Source organism: Odontesthes bonariensis, chromosome 20 (genome assembly GCF_027942865.1).
Source record: "Odontesthes bonariensis isolate fOdoBon6 chromosome 20, fOdoBon6.hap1, whole genome shotgun sequence".
Taxonomy (NCBI): domain Eukaryota; kingdom Metazoa; phylum Chordata; class Actinopteri; order Atheriniformes; family Atherinopsidae; genus Odontesthes; species Odontesthes bonariensis.
Window position 1 is genome coordinate 9015609 of NC_134525.1, and position 17243 is coordinate 9032851.

Below are 17243 nucleotides of genomic sequence, written 5' to 3' on the forward strand. Positions count from 1 at the left end.
TCAACAGTGGGCGTTACGGCGGGGAGACAGATGTGGCGTTTGATTGCATCGCCGCTGGCTCGCGTCTTAGAGCCTCCTGCTCCAGTTACAGCCCCTCGTCGCCCATTCGCTAGTTCACTCATCAGAAATCTGTCATCCACAAATCCTTACACCACCCAGATTTGCTGTTCAATTACCGAGCAAAAGAGGTTTAAAAGACAAAAGCAGGAGTAGGAGTATATATTCAGACAAATGAGGAGTAGAAGTGCTTGGATAGGAACAAAGTGTGTGCTTGATCAGTGCCAAAAAAACAGCGGCAGAGAGCTGAGTATACTCCACCACAGCAGGGGATGCAGAAAATGAGGTGAGCTTAAACGCTCCGGGGCCACTTTATCTCATATTTCTGAGCTGAGTAACGACTGAATGAAAGAGACTATGGAATATCCAGGAGGCAGCAGACAGGCTGTCAGCACCTCAGCTGGGTTTTAAAAGGGAGTGCAGAGGAATGCACGGGCTGCACAGTCACAATAAACATGAAGCTGGAAGCTGGGGCAAGTCAGTTTATCAAACAGCCACACGAGTACGGCAAAAAAATGTGGGCCAGAAAAAGTTTTTTGAAAATCTCTGAAGCGCTGCACGCATGCAGTCGGCCGGAGAATTTCTGCAACAATAAGGGAGTGGCAGTTTTTCTAAGCCCTGGAAAGGCTGAACACTTCCAACACACAGCGTCACCCATCCAGTCTGGCAGGATAACGGCCACAGAAGCGCAATCACGCCTTTTAAAAAACAAGACGTATCGCTTTACCGCCGGAGCCCAACCGGCTGCACCGAGACGCTATAGAAGGTCGAGACTTCCTCCCCGAGGACGGAAATGGGTCAGGAGTCAGAGGAGCCGGAGCTGACCCTCCACCCAAAAGCATGAAGCACATGACTACCAGAGCGTGCAGAGCACTGGGACAAAGCTGCCTCATTAAAGCCCACGAACACTGATTGAGGTTTAAAATCAAATCAAATTTATTTGTGTACAAAACAATTCAAAGTGCTTTTACATAAAATAAAAGCATTGCAGCAGGGAGTGGAAGAAGCATTAAGAATACATAAAAGAATATAAAGAGAAACAAATAAAATCATTTAAATGAATTTAAAAACAAGCAACAGTCTAGATAAGTTAAAAGATATTTCATGCATAGACACATGAGAACAGAAATGTTTTTAACCTGGATTTAAAAATGTCTCCATTTGGTGAAAGTTTAATCTCCACTGGCAGTTTGTTCCACTTGTTTGCAGCATAACAGCTAAATGCTGCTTCTCCATGTTTAGTCTGGACTCTGGACTGGACCAGCTGACCTGAGTCCTTGGATCTAAGAGCTCTGCTGGGTTTATATTCTCTGAACATATCACAGATGTATTTTGGGCCTAAACCGTTCTGGGATTTGTAAACCATCAGCAGGCTTTTAAAATCTATTCTGTGACTGACTGGAAGCCAGAGTAAAGATTTTAAAACTGCTGTGATGTGTTCAGATCTCTTAAGAAGACAGCCATGCTAAATGCTCAAACTTTTCAGCGTTTCCACTGCCGAGTCCAAACCTGGGTTTGTTGCTCATCCTACAAACTCAACCACGAGCTCCCGCTCTTCAAGAGGAGAAACGCAAACAAAAAGCTCAGGAATGTTTGGAATTCTGCAACATGTCATTCCCCCTCAAACGCTTAAAGTACTATTAAGGAGTTCCCCAACAGAGATTAAGTGTCATCCCAACAGAGACAAATTTCTCAAGAATTCTCAAAGCCACGACCAAAGCTGCACCGTGAAGAGCAGAAAGAGGGTGAATCCAGCTGAAAGGTCGTAGAGCTCACATGACACTTTGCTCCCTGCGATGCATCGACCGCTGAGTACTGCAGAGAGGACAGGGTGAGATAACCGAGACAGGAAGAAGCTCAGAGCCGCTGCTCTGCGGGTCGTTGCATCGATGCGGACCCCTGACGTCCAGCAGCCGATCGGCCGTAAGGTGGAGTCGATTAATGTGAGCTTTAGGATCCGATCGAGCGTTAGAGGAGCCATTTCCTGATCATTTAGTTCCTCCTGCCATGGCACACAGTGATATATCACAAAACCAACTGGATGGGAAAACTCCAACACAGTCTGAGACAGGAAGTGATTTATTATCTGGTGACGGGGCTCTGGATGGAGGAGACATGCCGCTTTCTTCTTCTACTTCTTTTCAAGGTCCCAACTCAGCCATAATTACCTGAAGAAGAGCGTTTTCTGCTGTTTGGGTCAGAAAAATCTAAAAGTTTAACGTAAAAAGCTTTATGAAGACAAATGAAGAGTTGGGACGCTGCGTTACATAAAGACATTTTCAGATCTCATCTTATTCAGAGACACTGAATTCATCCGCGTATCTCCATATTCTCTGAATCTTTTGATGATTTTATGTACTGTAGATCATGAAAAACAAGTCTTCATAATCTTAGCTCGAGCCACATTATTTCATCACAGCTTTTTGCAGATTGCTGAACCTCTGTCCTTTACTTCTGAGAGACTCCGCCTTTCTAAGGTGCTCTTTTTAAACCCAGCGATATTAGCTGTTTCCAATCACGTCTTCCTCCAGCTGTTTCCTTTTGGTACCACTTGCTTTTACAGCCTTCTGACCATTTCATTTTTCATCCCATGTGTCCTCGAGGTTCTACTGTGGATAAAATATTGATTTATAAGCTTTTGCAAATCAATAAATTCTCTTTACACATAAAAATTGGGGTTATATGAGAAAATCCCCCAGTGACGGATCATTTTTCCTGACATTTTCCAAATGCTGCCCTTTCCTAACTCTACTCTGTTTCAAAGCTTATATCAGTTATTGTTTTCATAGCTGATAAATCTGCACATTATTTTCTGGCTCAACTCACTTAACCCACTTTTTCAAACACCTACAATCTCAATCCATTCTGCAGTAAATTATCTGACAATCACGTAGCTTCACATCACGCTGAATGCATATTTTCCCTTCAAAAATGACTCAATTCTGTGAGTTCTGACTGTTTAAGAGGGTCAACCTGCTCCTCCTGAAGCAGGAAACTCAACATCCACACTTTACTACACCTGAGGAGACAAGATAGCCAAAGAGACACCCGGACGAATAATTAAAACCTGGAACAACTTTAATTCCTCCTTGAGGAAAGAAAAAAAATAAGATTAAAAGAAAAATCACTGCAGTATGACATGAATTTGTAAGTTCTCCTCCACGTCTTCCTCCACCAGGGCAGATGGAGGCTGAGTGAAAGGCCATAAGGTCTACCTGACCTTGAATAACTGCCAGCATGCTATTAAAAATTCCTACAGTATGACAGGAAGGAGACACAAAGGGGAAGTTTGCACATGGAGGAAACTCATTAACCTTTATTGAATGACTTGGTAATTGGTTCAACTAGACAGAAAGCCACCGGACTGAGGGCAGAGGTATGTATTTAAATGATAAACAAAAGCATTTAGGAAAGGATTACCTGTCTGACAATACGCATTTTAAACTCTTTATAAATCCAGCTCAAAGCAGGAGCGGTGGTTTCTGTATTAACCCAAATTTTCTAAATAAATGTAACGGCTCAGTCTGGGCCAAACCAATCCCGTTTCGCTGAAGGGAGAAGTGACAGGTGTTGGAAAGGATGAATGAGTCTGGCTGGTGGGCCGAGAGCCGCTGGGCCTCTCCGAGCCGAGAGAAAAACCAGGCCAATCCGCAGAGAAAGGGAGAAAGACGGAGGAAGGACAGGAAATGAGGACTCAGAGCGACCCAGAGAGACGCAGCTATGTTAAAAAAAACAAAAACTTGTTATTTATCACCTTCAGACAAGGCTGCTGCTCTTCCAGAGGGAAAACAGCACAGAACAGGTACGGCAAGGTTATCCGAGCCTGAAGGACATCTCTGCCTCCTCACTGATGGACGGGACTCTCCTCTCTCAGATGGGCTTTAATTACAGGCCAAACACTTTAAAAACAAGAGGGTGCCATGCTGGCTCAGCAGGCAGAGACACATGTCCTGGGCCGCATCACACTTCTATTTCCTCGTTTTATTCTTCCTCGTCGTTTATCGACCATCAGAGAAAGGGCTCCTTTCGTTCGATTTCCACGAGCTTTACTGGTGCCTGAAAGTGGTTCAGCGGCAGCAGCTTGTGATGTTGCTGCGAGTGCTTCAAAAGCTTCCCAACTTGTGTTAATCTGCCTGAAACCAAAGACAGACGCCGACTCTAAACACCTGAAAGTAGGGCCAAAAGTCACGTGTTTTCCAGCCCTAAACTTGTTAGGATTCTGCTAATAAATCAATTATTTATCAAGAAAAATAGGCAAAAGTTGCCCGATTTTCTCAAAATGTATTTGTTTTAATTGGTAAATTGTAAAAGAAACTGATGAGAAAAAGAGCTTCGAAGTGGAGAAAGCTTGCATGTGAACAGCAGTTTTTGGTGTTTGGTCAATCGTTACATGCAACCAGAGAGATAAAAACTTCACAATAAAACAGGCTGACATCAATCTGAATGCGACACAAAAAACCACAGCATGAAAATGTAAAATAGCTGCATGTGATTGATGGATATGGGATTAGTTAAGTCATAATCAGGAAAACTTGTGAGTTTCCTCACACTACAAGCACCATATTTTTATTGTTAATGATTCTAATTAAACGTTTCACGTGGTTTTCAAGTCCAATCTTGAGCTATTTAGTTCAACATGGAAAAAATAAGACACCTATTCATCAATTTCACTGTAAATATCTGGGATAGGGCCTACATCACCTACAAGACGAGGTCGAGTGTCGTCCAGAGACTCACTGGATCATTTTCACTGTAGAACTTTTAAAGTATGAGCTGTTATTTTTAGACTTTTAGCTGTTTTGTGTTGAGATAAAAGAGGCTTCGTAGTGTTTTAAAAGTAGGAAAAGAAGCACACGGATGTGTAATTTTCTCTTTTAACGCTTCTATACAACCAACTCACTTCTTTATTTATTCCCTGGAATAGTAGTTATAGTTATAGTAGTAATAATAGTTCTCCAGGCTTCTTGAAGGACATCCCAAAGCTCTTCTTTGGATGTGGGCTGCCTTTTGTTGCGTTCTCTGCCAACATGATCCCACACTGCTTCAGTAATGTTGAGCTCCGGGCTCTGGGGAGGATTCATCCCTCCATCAGACCTGCTGCCACTGATTTTCAGCCCACTTCTTGTGTCCTTTGGCACAGCTCAGCCTTTTCTCCCTGTTTCCCTTCCTTAAGAACGGCTTCTTGACAGCCACCCTTCCATGGAGCCCATTTCTGATGAGGCTTGGGCCAACAGCAGATGGATCAGCTGAAGCTCCAGATGCATCTCTCAGGTCTTGACTTCTTCTTTTTGTCCTCCACTTGCACAGAACGCTGAGATACACCAAGTTTTCAGCTAATAGCTGTTTAAGAGTCACCGTGTTGTCAAACTGTGTCATCTTTGGCACTTTTAGCAGACGCAAATAAAGAGATGGGAGCTAATCATACGTCACTGAGACAATCAGTTAGTAACAAAGCGCCTAAAGACAGAATTAAAAGGTTGTCTGTTATGTGTGAGACAACTCTGGTTAACCCTTATTCATGCTCAAATCATTCATCGGTCAGTGGGAAGTGGCTTAACGAACAAATTCCTCAGGAACAAGCGCTGAAAACTACTGACACACGCCTTCAGAAGGCCTGGAGAACTTTTGCTAAAGACCACTTAAAACGGGCTTAGAGGTAAAATATGATGAAATGAGGGGTGGCTCAAAGCTTTGAATTATTCATTTTTAAAGTATTAAGAACCTGTGAAACCTCTCACTGTGTCCAGGTGGCCCACTTTGCATACAATATGTGCGTCCTTGTCACAGAGGTTAAACACACTGGCCTAATTAAATGTTTTTAAATAAGTAAATAACTTCCCGCTGAACACGGGTAAAAGATAAACAGGAAGCCGTTTAAAAATAAAGTCGAACAATGATCAGAATATTCTGTGGGCAAGTGTTTCTGTCTCTATGATTAAGCCACTTCCTGATCCAGAGAGAAGGCATTTCCAGTTAGTCAATCTCCAGAGTCATCAGGGCAGACAGGAAACATAACTCTGACCCGTCAGTGTGTCATAAGCCGCACAGTTTAAAACACAAGTCGCCGTGAAGTTGCGAAAGTGGGACAGGGATCCGTCTTTGGTCCCGCCGTCTGCTTCAAGCTCGCAGGGGCAAAGCCTCTGTGACACAAACACGGAGGCAGACGGGAGGGATGGAAACGTGGAGGACTGAGTGCAGAGAGGACGGGCCGGTTCAAGCTGAGGCACGTTGATGCGAGCGCGGCGCGCAGCTCTGTGTGTGCTGCCGTCACAGGAGTGAGTGCATCACCCAGCAGACAGGGAGCGCTTATGAAAACCCAACCGTTCAGTCACACACAGAGCTCCAAGCGTGCGCCCAAAGGCTTAAAATCCTGCTGCTTTTTTTGCGTCAGCACTTTGACGCCGACCTCGTGCTTCAGCAGAGCACCACGTTCACACAAAAAACTCCTCGCAGACAAAGTAGGAGCTAAATTTACATCAAATATAGCACAACGTCATCCGCTTCACGGTCCCCAGAGAGGACGCTTTTGCGACTTCTTTTGGCATATTTTACATCTTGTGTTGCTATTTTTGGGGGCTTCTTCTGGGGAGGGATTGTGTGGCAGGATATTCAAAGTGGTGACATTTACAGACATTTACTGCTGGACATATTTATTGAATAAAACTTAATTATGTTGGCCCTTTTTTAAATTTAGACGTAATAGTTGATAATAAACTCTGGTTTTGTTGTGGTGGGTTGTTAAGTCTCCTTCCAAACAAGCTAAAGTTGTAACATGTTAAAGGTAGATATTTGGTATTAATACCTAATTAATTATTCATTAATTTTGGCAAAAAAAAGAAATAAATCAGCCTGAATATATACAATTGGTATAAAAATGACGGTCTGGATCCAAATTGACCTCCAAAAATGTTCAAATTGTCATTTTTTCAGGAAAATTCTTGACTATAAAGACTAAAAATCAGCACAAGTGATCACCTCAGGCCTCCAAAACTGCCACACTGTTAAACATTAACGTAAAAGCTAACAAAATTCACAACCACGAGTTGAGATACCCGGTTTTTCCGGGTATTTTGACATTGTGGGAAATGGGACTGCATTGCCTCAGTCTCATGTTACAGCTGGCTGTGTTGGATTCAAAGCAAGGAAACTCCCACATCTACTTCCCCGCAGTGTGTTGTTTCACTGCGTGATCAGCAGATCTAGCTTCTTTTTTCTTTTCTTTTTTCTTTTCTAAAAAAAGTGTCCAGGAAACCTTCAACGTGGGACGGCAGCGTCCAAACTGATGCCCTGGAGCCACTGGACTCCAGAGCAGAGACAGAGAGAAATCACCCGAGGACCAGGAAGGAAACAAAATTACAGGGAGTCCTTGGGGAGTACAGCTGGATGGGCACACCCTCTTTAGCTGATATGGTGGGTTCCTGTTGAAAAAAAGAAACGCTTGTGCACCACCGCCGTGTGTCAGTTTGCTCTCTATTTTAGTCGTGGCTCACCACAGATGCTGTTAACTAATGCTTGTCTGACTTTAAGGTGATGTTGCACCATCATTCACTCAAAAACAGAGCCTAAAACTACATTAATTCACAGTGTGTTAGACGCTCTGGGATTAATAAGAACTTAAAAGTGGCATAAGTTGAGGGAGGAGGAGAAAAATAATCAATACTCCAGCCTTTATTGACCAACCAACAATGGCTTTACATCCCTTTTTCTGTCTCACAGCTCAGCTGAAAGCCCACAAACCCAACTCAAATGCATTATTTATCAAAAACAAGACACCCTCTACAGATTTCCATGCATGCATTCTGCATTTAAGGTCTTTATAGCATGTGAAATAACGCAGCAGCAGCAGTAAAAAGCCATGCTCTGACACCATCTTTTGCACTGAGAGGCCACAGATCTCTGATGGGGACATTTTACCACCACTGTAATGGACTCCCAATGGGGATTTAAACAGGTTTTGTGGTATTAAATGGCGAGTTTAATGACTTTAGGGGACGAAAGGGGCGGAAACGTAACTGTGTTCACCACTTAAATAGTTACCCACTTAAGAGGCAGCCAACTATCAAAGCAACAAAACTACAATAACTTCCTTTCTGCTGGATAATCGTATTATTTGCGGTGGCTGTAACATGTGTTCTGTGCCCTGCTGTAAAACTCAGGCCTCCCAATCAATAGTTAAGAGTGGGAGCAGTTTTTGAGCCGACCCAGTGCTATGATAAAAAGTAGACACACCCTCTGTGTAAACGGAATAAATGTAATCAATGGTGGGAGCAAGCACGAGCTGTCGAAATAAAAAGCCCCTTCGTTAATTTGTTATCATAGCTCGGAGCGTTAGGAGCCCGTTTCATGCCCGACTCGAGTTTCTTTATCCACATTTCCTGTCCCAACAACCATTCAATCCCGCAGCTTTTTCGCGACAAAAAGGCGGACAGGGCACAGATAATAACGCGGGGGCTAAACTCACTTACCTGGACATAATTGTTCTCGCAGTAGTCGGCGACTCTGGTCAGGTTTTGGTAACTCTCAACAAGCGCTCTTTTACCGGCCGGAATCTCTTCCTCTAACAACATTTGTAGCTCTGCCATCTTACATCTCTCCGCAGAGCTCCCTTCCCTTCTGCCTTCCCTTTGATTGAAACAGCCACCAGCCCCCAGCTCCGTCTAGAAAAAAAGAAAACACTCCTTTGCTCGCTATTGTGGGATTCCTGCCCTCGATTTGGCGTAACCTCAGCCCGAAGATCGTCTGTACCAGGAAGAGGAGCCACTCCTAGGTGGAAAACACGCCCTGCGTAAATAATGTGTGTCGTGTACCTCAGACACGTTTGTTAGCATGAAAGTTGTCTTACTTTCATATCATACAGCGTTACTCTTTTGCTGTAGAATAGAATAACACATTTATTTTGACATTCAGAACATACACTTGTTGTGCACATTGCGATAACTTAAAAAAAAAGTACAAAATATGTACAGTATAAAATTATAAATATTTTGTCACAAATGCCATGTTTGCTCTAAAAAACAATCCAAAAACATTAACCTGACCTATTCTTTGTCATGTACAAATATTTATATATAATTCAAGACAAGTGTCGACTACATAACTGGCAAATTAAATAATCCACCGTAGATATTGTACAGCAAGTCGTGGCACTTGAAAAAACAAACATTAGTGAACTCTCTTACTTTTCCTTCTCTTCGAACTATCTCGCTTCCAACTGTAAAAAAAAAAATCTTGGATCCTCACTAGAGCATTCTGGGAAATGCAGTTTTACATGCAGTGAGCCGTGGCTGTAATGAGTGCATGTTTTGTGAATACAATTTTAACAACGTAACGTGTGGAATTTTTCATTAATCATTAACGTGATAAACATTTCGTGTCATCTTAAAGCCCACTTGCCAGACTAGAAACTACATTTCTATTGAAGAGTTTTGGCAGACATGGCTGACTGTGGAACTTGTAGGAATTCGGCGGAGAACTACAATTCACAGAGTACACTTCTGTCCAGCTTTTTATACCGTTCATGGCGTCTGCCCGAGGGCTAAGGACAGGTCGCCTTCTGACGAACAGATAGGCCGATTAATTTAACGGTGAGTACTGTCGCTTCAGAGTTTTTCCGTCGAAAATTTGGAGCTAATTGTTAGATTTAGCATAAGCAGCGGTGTAACTGGAGCTGTGTCGCTCGCGACATGGTGTTGTCCTAGATACACAACTGACTCAACCTCCACCTACTTACGGGCAGGAAAAAAACAGAGGCTTGAATACAGAACCAAATGATGTTTGTGCGTGTTGTTTTGCAATGATTTTGTGTTCGTACTGTCGGCAGGTGTTTGTGTTAACGGTTATCGACTGACCACCATGGAGGTGGAGAGCGTCAGCGTGGAAGAGACGAGCCGTCTGACCCGGCTGAGGTTTGAAGCCGCCGTCAAAGTGATCAAGAGTTTACCCCCCGATGGTGAGTAGACCCTCTGTCACTCAGGCCAGTTTTACCGGCATAAACCGACAGGCCTGATCAGGTGCAGTTCAGCAGCTTGTGCGATTTAACTAATCCACTTTCTTAGCAGCAGACTGGCGTCCACCTGCGGCGGCACTGTGAAAACAAACACCTTCCACAGCTCACTTTGCCTTCATGAATCTGTAAGGAATTAAGTCTGTGGTTTGCATTTACTTTTGTGTGATCAAAGTATTCTGTCCCCAGGCCCCTTTCAGCCCTCCAATGACATGATGCTCAAGTTCTACAGCTATTATAAACAGGCCACTGTGGGAGCCTGTGATATACCCCGTCCGGGCTTTTGGGATGCAGTTGGCAAAGCTAAATGGTCAGTAGATTTCCTTCACACCACTCAATTTACATCACTGCAAAGTTTATTTGATTATTGTGAAAGATTCTCATGCTTGTGCCACCGGATACTAAGTTTACTTCGGGGTCAAGGGTAGCACACTTTGTGCTGCACGAGCTGAAACAGTGTTGGAACTTGTGCACGCTATCAGAAAAGTTGCATCTTAACCACCTTGACCTCGGTGTGCAAAACGAAATTCAAGTGATGTCTCAAGTTGCGCTTTAGGTGATCTTTGGACTCGCCGAAGTGCAACCCGGGGGGCAAGTGATAGTTTCTGATTACTGGTGAGGCTTTCTGTCAGCCTTTGACCCACACTGGTTAGCAGGGAACACACTGACCTCAAATAAACTGTCCGTGTTGACCAAAAGCTGAAATCTGGCACACAAAGTAACAAGAAGATTCTACATGTCTCTGTTCTTTTTACTGGATATAAAATGACCCACTTTAATTCTATTAGGGATGCGTGGGATTCACTTGGAGAGATGCCAAAAGAAGAAGCAATGGCGGCCTACGTTGATGAAATGAAACTGGTGTGTTTGCCACTTTAAATGTCCTTTCTATAGACAATATGACATTCATGTGATGTTAAACTCTGGATCCTGGGTTTTCTCCGCAGATCCTGGAGGGCATGCCCATGAATGACGAGGTGGAGGAGCTCCTGCGGGTCCTCGGCCCGTTCTACGAGCTGGTTGATGAGAAGAAAAAGATCACGCAGATATCGGACCTGACCACGGGTAGGTTTTCCTCCCCTGGTGGAACTCTCACACCTTTCACTTTCCACCGTTGGAAACATTATGTGAAGCTTAACCTTTTTGCGTTTTGCCTCTTGTTGTGTGCTCAGCCCGTTTGACTCAGTTTGCTAGGCAACTGGAAGGCAAGTACATGACTGTGTAAACATGCAGTGTGCTGATCCCGTAGCTCATACGCTTCTGGTGCTTATTAGAGGACGTGTTACATGTGTTTTATTAGTGTTAGCAGATGTAGCTTAGCATATTCCAGGTTCTTCGGCTACCAGATTTGGATCCTTTTCATTTGATGCAGATACATTCAACCTTTGTCTGTGTCGGGTTCATGTTTGTTTGGCTCCAAGCAGCTCCTGAATTCTGTAGTCTCGTGTAAACGTGGATAATCATCTAACTGTTTCATACTTTACGGTACTGATTTCTGTTCGAATTCACGAGCTTGGTGTAAAATCTGTTTCTGTGCACAGGTATGGGCACCGTGATGAATTCAATGGTGTCAAATAATGTCAAAAAGAGCATCATAAGGAACATGGAAATGAACGGCACTTTGGAGACTCGGCCTGCCAGGCTCAAACAAAAGGAAGAAAAGCTGCAGGAGGAGGAGGAGGAGGAGGATCTGGACGATGAGGATGAAGATGATGAGGAGGAAGAAGAAGAAGAGGAAGAAGAGGAAGAAGAAGAAGAAGAGGAGGAGATTATGGAGGTCAGAAAAGGTAACCCAGTTCCCTTTTTTTAAAAGCTGGAAAATATTCCCAGGAGAACTTTTGGATCTTCCTCAAGATTTTACCAGACCTTTCTCTCTTTTTCTCAGACAAGAAATCCGCAGCGCCACAACCAAAGAAGAAGAGTTTAACAAAGAGACACAAAGCACCCGTCTCAAATGGTAAATTGGCTAACGGGGTCACCCATCTGGCAAATGGGAGTCATTCCAGAGCCGCTCTGAACAGCGACGACACGCAGGAAGGCTCAGTCGGCGAGCCTGCGCTCAATGGGCACCACGCAGGTGGGAAAAACAATATGTTCCATTCCAGCTCTGTTTTGTTTGGACTCGCAGCGCGTCCACACATCACAGAGGACGCCCCCACATTCGCTGCCTGTGCTTGTGTGCTGGTGCATCATGTGACCAGATAATCTGCTAAGCTTCGTTGGCAGAGCTGCTGCAACTCGACACGCACAGACCCTTTTAACACTTTACTCACCAGCTGCTCCTGGGACCGTTTTAATTGAGTAAATGAATGATAAAGCTCCAAATTAACTGAAGCTCCCTTCGTGTTGCAGATTCAAGAACCAATCACGTGGCCAGTGACTCGGACAGTGAAGTCTACTGTGATTCTGTGGACCAGTTTGGCCAAGAAGAGGCAAGCGGAAGCTGCAGCACACAAATACGGACGATGTTTTTGTAAGTTAATCCAACGATGATTCATTTTTTCCGGTGCATCTTCTGCAGAACTCGGAGCACAACCGCTCTCTGGATGATCTGGATGAAGAAGAAAGCCACAACCTGCTGCCTGTAGAGGACCTGCAGGAGGATGCTCAGGAGCCCCCACAGGCCATCAGGTGTGGGGGGGAAGATGGGGCGCCAGGTGGAGCGGTGTCTCAGAGGTCCAGGCAGAGTGCGGATATTCCAGGCAGATCCTCAGTCCGAAGAGGGCGGGGTGAGCTTGAACTTTGAGTTTTTTTCTGTTCTCCGGTTGTGTTTCCAGTCCGTACAATCGTTGCTTCTAAAGAGGAAGGCATGTGTATGTGAAAAAGAGGTGGTAGAAGTGATCTGTTTTTAGGTTCCAGGTCTCCAGGCCCGAGCTCTGGGTCTCTGCAGCCGTCGCACGGCGGGGGAGCTGGGGACGGGGGCCACTGGGGAGGCGCAACAACACCCAGTGAGAGCCTGAATGAGCAGATTGTTGTTGCACTGGCCCGGCTGCAGGAGGACATGCAGAGTGTTCTGGAGAGGCTGCACACCTTGGAGGCTCTAACCACCAGCCAGGTCAGACTTGCCTGCCCTGTTCCTGTCCTGTTTGAGAACCTCAGGAGGAAGAGTTAGATGCTCCTGGTGGCATATTTGTGAGATGACGGCTTGTTTGTCTCCCGTACGCTCCTATGGGAGACGAAACTACCTGTTGCCCAGACTAAAGCTTAATTAGATTCATCAGAAATGGCTTTTCAGCCTCTTGAATTAGATTATTTTACTGCTTTTTAGCCTCTCAGCCATAAATAAAATGACAAAATCAGACGGGTAACTCGGATGAATAAATGTTTAACCAACCTGGACCAAATCTCAGGTTTAAATCGAAAGTGAAACGTGTTTTCCGTGACAATGCTGAGCTGCCTTTGGTTTAGTTTAGCTTGTTTAGTTGAATAAAGAAGACCCCGTCATGTAGCAGTATTTGCTCTTCTTTACATAGTTGGATTCATTACCATCAGGAATAAAGCAACGATGCACTGAAGGGTTGGTATCAAATAGGGATGCAAATTATCGATTAAGTCATTAATCATTAGTTGATTACCTTATCGAACGATTAACTGATAAGCGGCTTTTTTCCTGAGAATGTAAATTTCTCACGGTATCAATAGTGTCTTTAACATAAAAAGCAAAATATTGCTTATTTACTGAATAAAAATGCATGTTATATTGCAGAATTGATGTTTTATTGTACCAGTTAGGATACTGTGCAGATAATGGCATTTATGTAGTTTAACAAAATAAATTATGCACAGAAAATTAGAATACATAAAAAATAATTGTGCACTGGCTCACCTGTTGCATGTGAAACATTAAGCAAAATAAAATAAATTAATAATTTATTATTTTATAATAAGCCTATAAGAAGGGAACTTAGCCACGATGACATCACACATTAGTAAACTGCCTTTTTGAAGCCATGAGCATTTATCAGCATTCATCCATTGCTTGCTTGGCTATTTTAGAGTGATAAGTGAGCATGTTTGGACGAGAGAGCGGCTCTCTTTTAGGGCTAATATTTAATAAATTATTAAAGTATCTTCCCACGGACCAACAGCACACTGATCAGAAGGGGTTCATTTAAATCTGTCGACAGATTTTAAATGCTTTTATGGCGGCAGCTCCTAGTAACCATCAGTAATAAAGCTCTTCAGAGCACTTGGCTCATTGGCTTTATGATGGCTGTGCTCATCTTTTGTGTGCTTTTTATATTAAATTCTTAAAAGAAGTTGAAGCATTCTTACCGGTAATACATCCACAGATGTAATGAAGAACACTAAAGAAGCTATTTTTGTCTCAACTCGTCACTATGAAGTGAACTCTGACTGTATTTGATGGCGATTTTTCCATGCTTGTGAGTGACCGTCCCACTCTGGTTCCATGTTAAAAGGAGCTGTTGTGTTCATGAGGTTTTTTTTAAGGGGGGAAGATAAAGGGCTTGTACTTTGGCCTCAGAAGCTCGCAGCGTTTATGTTTAACAAATCTTTCGTCTTTGGTTTTTTTTCCAGGCTAGATCGGTGGCTTTTTCGCCCGCTCATGTGTCGCATCCAGCACATCAAAGGAGTCGGGTAAATGATTGAGAAGAACCTGTTTTTCCGATCATTACTGGAAGCTTAACACAATCATTTAAACAGATTTCAACACATTTTTTCCCCCTTAGAAACCATCCTGGTGGCCTTTTGACATATCTCCGGCCAGTTTGGCCTTTGCTGTCCTGTGGCCATTCGTCGTCCAGTGGTTCATCCGTCTTTACATGCAGAGAAGGAGAAGGTATGCAGGCATTTGCACAATACGTTATACAAACTTCTGTCTTCGTGTCATGATAAATACACGTTTTTTTGTTTTTTTTTACCTACGTTTAACAGACGCATCAACTAATCCAGCTCCCAGCCAGACACCCACGGGCACAGACGATAACGAGTCCCTTAAAAGTCTCCGTTGGGGCTGCTAACGGCTGCAACTTCCCTCCTTCTCCTGCTTCGACTCACAGCCCAGTAATTTGCTTTTGCACTATGAAGAAGGCACCCAGAGTAACGAGCGAGTTACTCTGAGCCTCTCCAGTGAGTTGCAGTGCGGATGTGGAATCATGAATGTATGGGCCTGTGATTTAACGACCTTTTCGAGCTGAAACGACTGTACTGGAATCGGTTTCTGTGCGAGGTTGAATCCCCACACGGCTTATTGGTAGGTAGGGTAGCGCGGCTGCAGACCGACTACAGTAGCTTCTCAGATATATCTGTGACTCGTAGGCTTTGTTGCACAAACTCTTCGGTTTCATTAGCTGCCCAGATGATGCTGCTTTAATTTAATGTTCTAACTGTAGAATGTAGCACTGATGATGTGAGAGACATCCTGTCTAATTCTGAGACTTAAGTTAATATTTATTGCTTTTTAGAGAATTAGAATGGAAGCATTTCTGTCCAAATTTCAGCTGTGTGATTAAGGTTTTTGTTTAATGTGACGGCTAACTGTTGCCATCTTCCCCTGCTTCACGTCACAGTGGTCCCAGTGTTCACGTCTTTGTGTTCCCAAATTGAAAAAAGTGCCTCAACATCATAAGGTACATGCACACTGATAGACGGCATTGTGATTTCACACCTTAGAGCATAAGTGTTGCCAGTCTGGACCAAATGAACATTAATCGTACTACCTAGTGAGCCTTGATGGGTGAGAATCTTCCACCCAGATATCTGATGATTAACGCATAACGCTCGTTTGTGATGTTTACGTTGTCGTTTTCCATGTTGTATCATTTTTAATACGTCACTTAGCCACTTGTTTCAATTATGTGTGAAGACTTTGAGCGACATTAAATCGTCACCTGTTTGCAAAGCGGTCGGCTCGATGCAGATCGTGTCCAGCGGCTGTACCGTTCCATGTCAAAATGCAATATTTTAATTGCATCCCTGTGTATTAATGTAGATAACTATATTTACAAAGATCGGCCTCTGTGTCAGCACTTATCTTTCCAGAGCCATTATGTTTTATTAAAAAATAAATAAATAAATACAAAAAAAAAAGCAACGGATTACCGTTTTCAAAGAGACGTGTTAAGGCTTCCCCCCCCCCGCTGCCTGTCACAGGCACAGGTGGTGTTTGCATGTGATAATCGCAGCCTAACATTAAAGGTTTTAACAAATTATTTAAGTTTGGCTACTTTATTTGAAATGAACTGACGTTTGAGTGAGATCTTTGATGCATGACGGTGTTTACAGTCTGAGAATGACACAACTGGTTTGTGTAGTGGTAAGATTGCTGCCTTTCGTGTGGGTAACCGGGGTTTGAAACCCCCTGACGCTACCCACCTACATGAGTTGCTTTGGATAAAAGGGTCTGCCAAATGCATAAACATAAAAAGTGATTCTACACATGCTATGTTGGTGCTTTTAAGTACTAAAGACCACTAGGGTCACAGTTTTTGTCCTGCATAATAAATCCATCCATCCATCTATTATCTGCCGCTTCTCCGGGGATCGGGTCACGGGGGCAGTAGCTTGAGCAAAGAAGCCCAGACGTCCCTGTCCCCGGCCATTTCCTCCAGCTCTTCCGGGGCCGAGTCTCTCCAACGTGTCCTGGGTCTTCCCCGGGGCCTCCTCCCAGTGGGACGGGCCCGGAACACCTCACCGGGGAGGCGTCCAGGAGGCATCCTAACCAGAGGCCCGAGCCACCTCATCTGACTCCTCTCTAAGCGGAGGAGCAGCGGTTCTACTCCGAGCCCCTCCCGGATGACCGAGCTTCTCACCCTATCTCTAAGGGAGAGCCCATTTCAGCTGCCTGTATCCGCGATCTCGTTCTTTCGGTCACTAAATGTTGAGGTAAAATGGTGCTTAAAGCCTTTGTATTTTCATAATATGACCTAAAACATAATCAGATTCTCACTCCGCTCCATGTTTTGAGGGAAGATGATCCAACACGACAACTTTTATTGTTCTTAAACCACATTTTGGCAGATCGACTGGTTCACTTGAGAGGATGTCGTCTTCCTGCTTGGACAGTTCAGACACTTTAAAATCTGCTGGCTTAGTTAAAAAAAAATTAATGTTCCATCAATGGCGGCAAGACATTTTGACTCAGACGCAGCTTTCTTTCAACACAGTTGCAAATTAACAACTCTTAACTCGTGTTTCTTTTATCGACTCTTTGGATTTATGT

At 43.8% G+C, this 17243-nt stretch overlaps 2 protein-coding genes across 7 annotated transcripts in view; one reads left to right on the forward strand and one right to left on the reverse strand.

Moving 5' to 3' along the window:
* abi1a (abl-interactor 1a) overlaps window positions 1-8766 on the reverse strand; it is a 51107-nt gene extending 42341 nt beyond the window's left edge. For 2 of the 6 annotated variants that reach the window (XM_075452425.1, XM_075452424.1), the window contains exon 1: window positions 8523-8766. In XM_075452425.1, coding sequence (XP_075308540.1) covers window positions 8523-8639 — 117 coding nt within the window. In that variant the 5' untranslated portion in view covers window positions 8640-8766. The remainder of the gene's footprint in view (window positions 1-8522) is intronic. The other 4 variants (XM_075452426.1, XM_075452427.1, XM_075452428.1 and 1 more) reach the window with 4 other exon arrangements.
* A 770-nt stretch (window positions 8767-9536) lies between these two features.
* On the forward strand, window positions 9537-16233 carry acbd5a (acyl-CoA binding domain containing 5a). Its single transcript, XM_075452402.1, has 13 exons — window positions 9537-9641; window positions 9878-10006; window positions 10250-10370; window positions 10849-10921; window positions 11008-11125; window positions 11602-11847; window positions 11946-12137; window positions 12413-12492; window positions 12582-12789; window positions 12913-13115; window positions 14600-14659; window positions 14752-14861; window positions 14957-16233. Exons 2-13 carry the CDS (start codon window positions 9910-9912, stop codon window positions 14967-14969), a joined length of 1521 nt encoding a protein of 506 aa, XP_075308517.1. The 5' UTR covers window positions 9537-9641; window positions 9878-9909; the 3' UTR covers window positions 14970-16233.
* The last annotated feature ends 1010 nt before the right edge of the window (window positions 16234-17243 follow it).

Coding starts and splice junctions, on each gene's coding strand:
- acbd5a (XM_075452402.1), top strand. CDS start 9,910: ATGGAGGTGGAGAGCGTCAGCGTGGAAGAGACGAGCCGTCTGACCCGG. Junction 12,138..12,412: donor GCTCAATGGGCACCACGCAG/GTGGGAAAAACA, acceptor TTCGTGTTGCAG/ATTCAAGAACCAATCACGTG. Junction 12,493..12,581: donor ACCAGTTTGGCCAAGAAGAG/GCAAGCGGAAGC, acceptor CATCTTCTGCAG/AACTCGGAGCACAACCGCTC.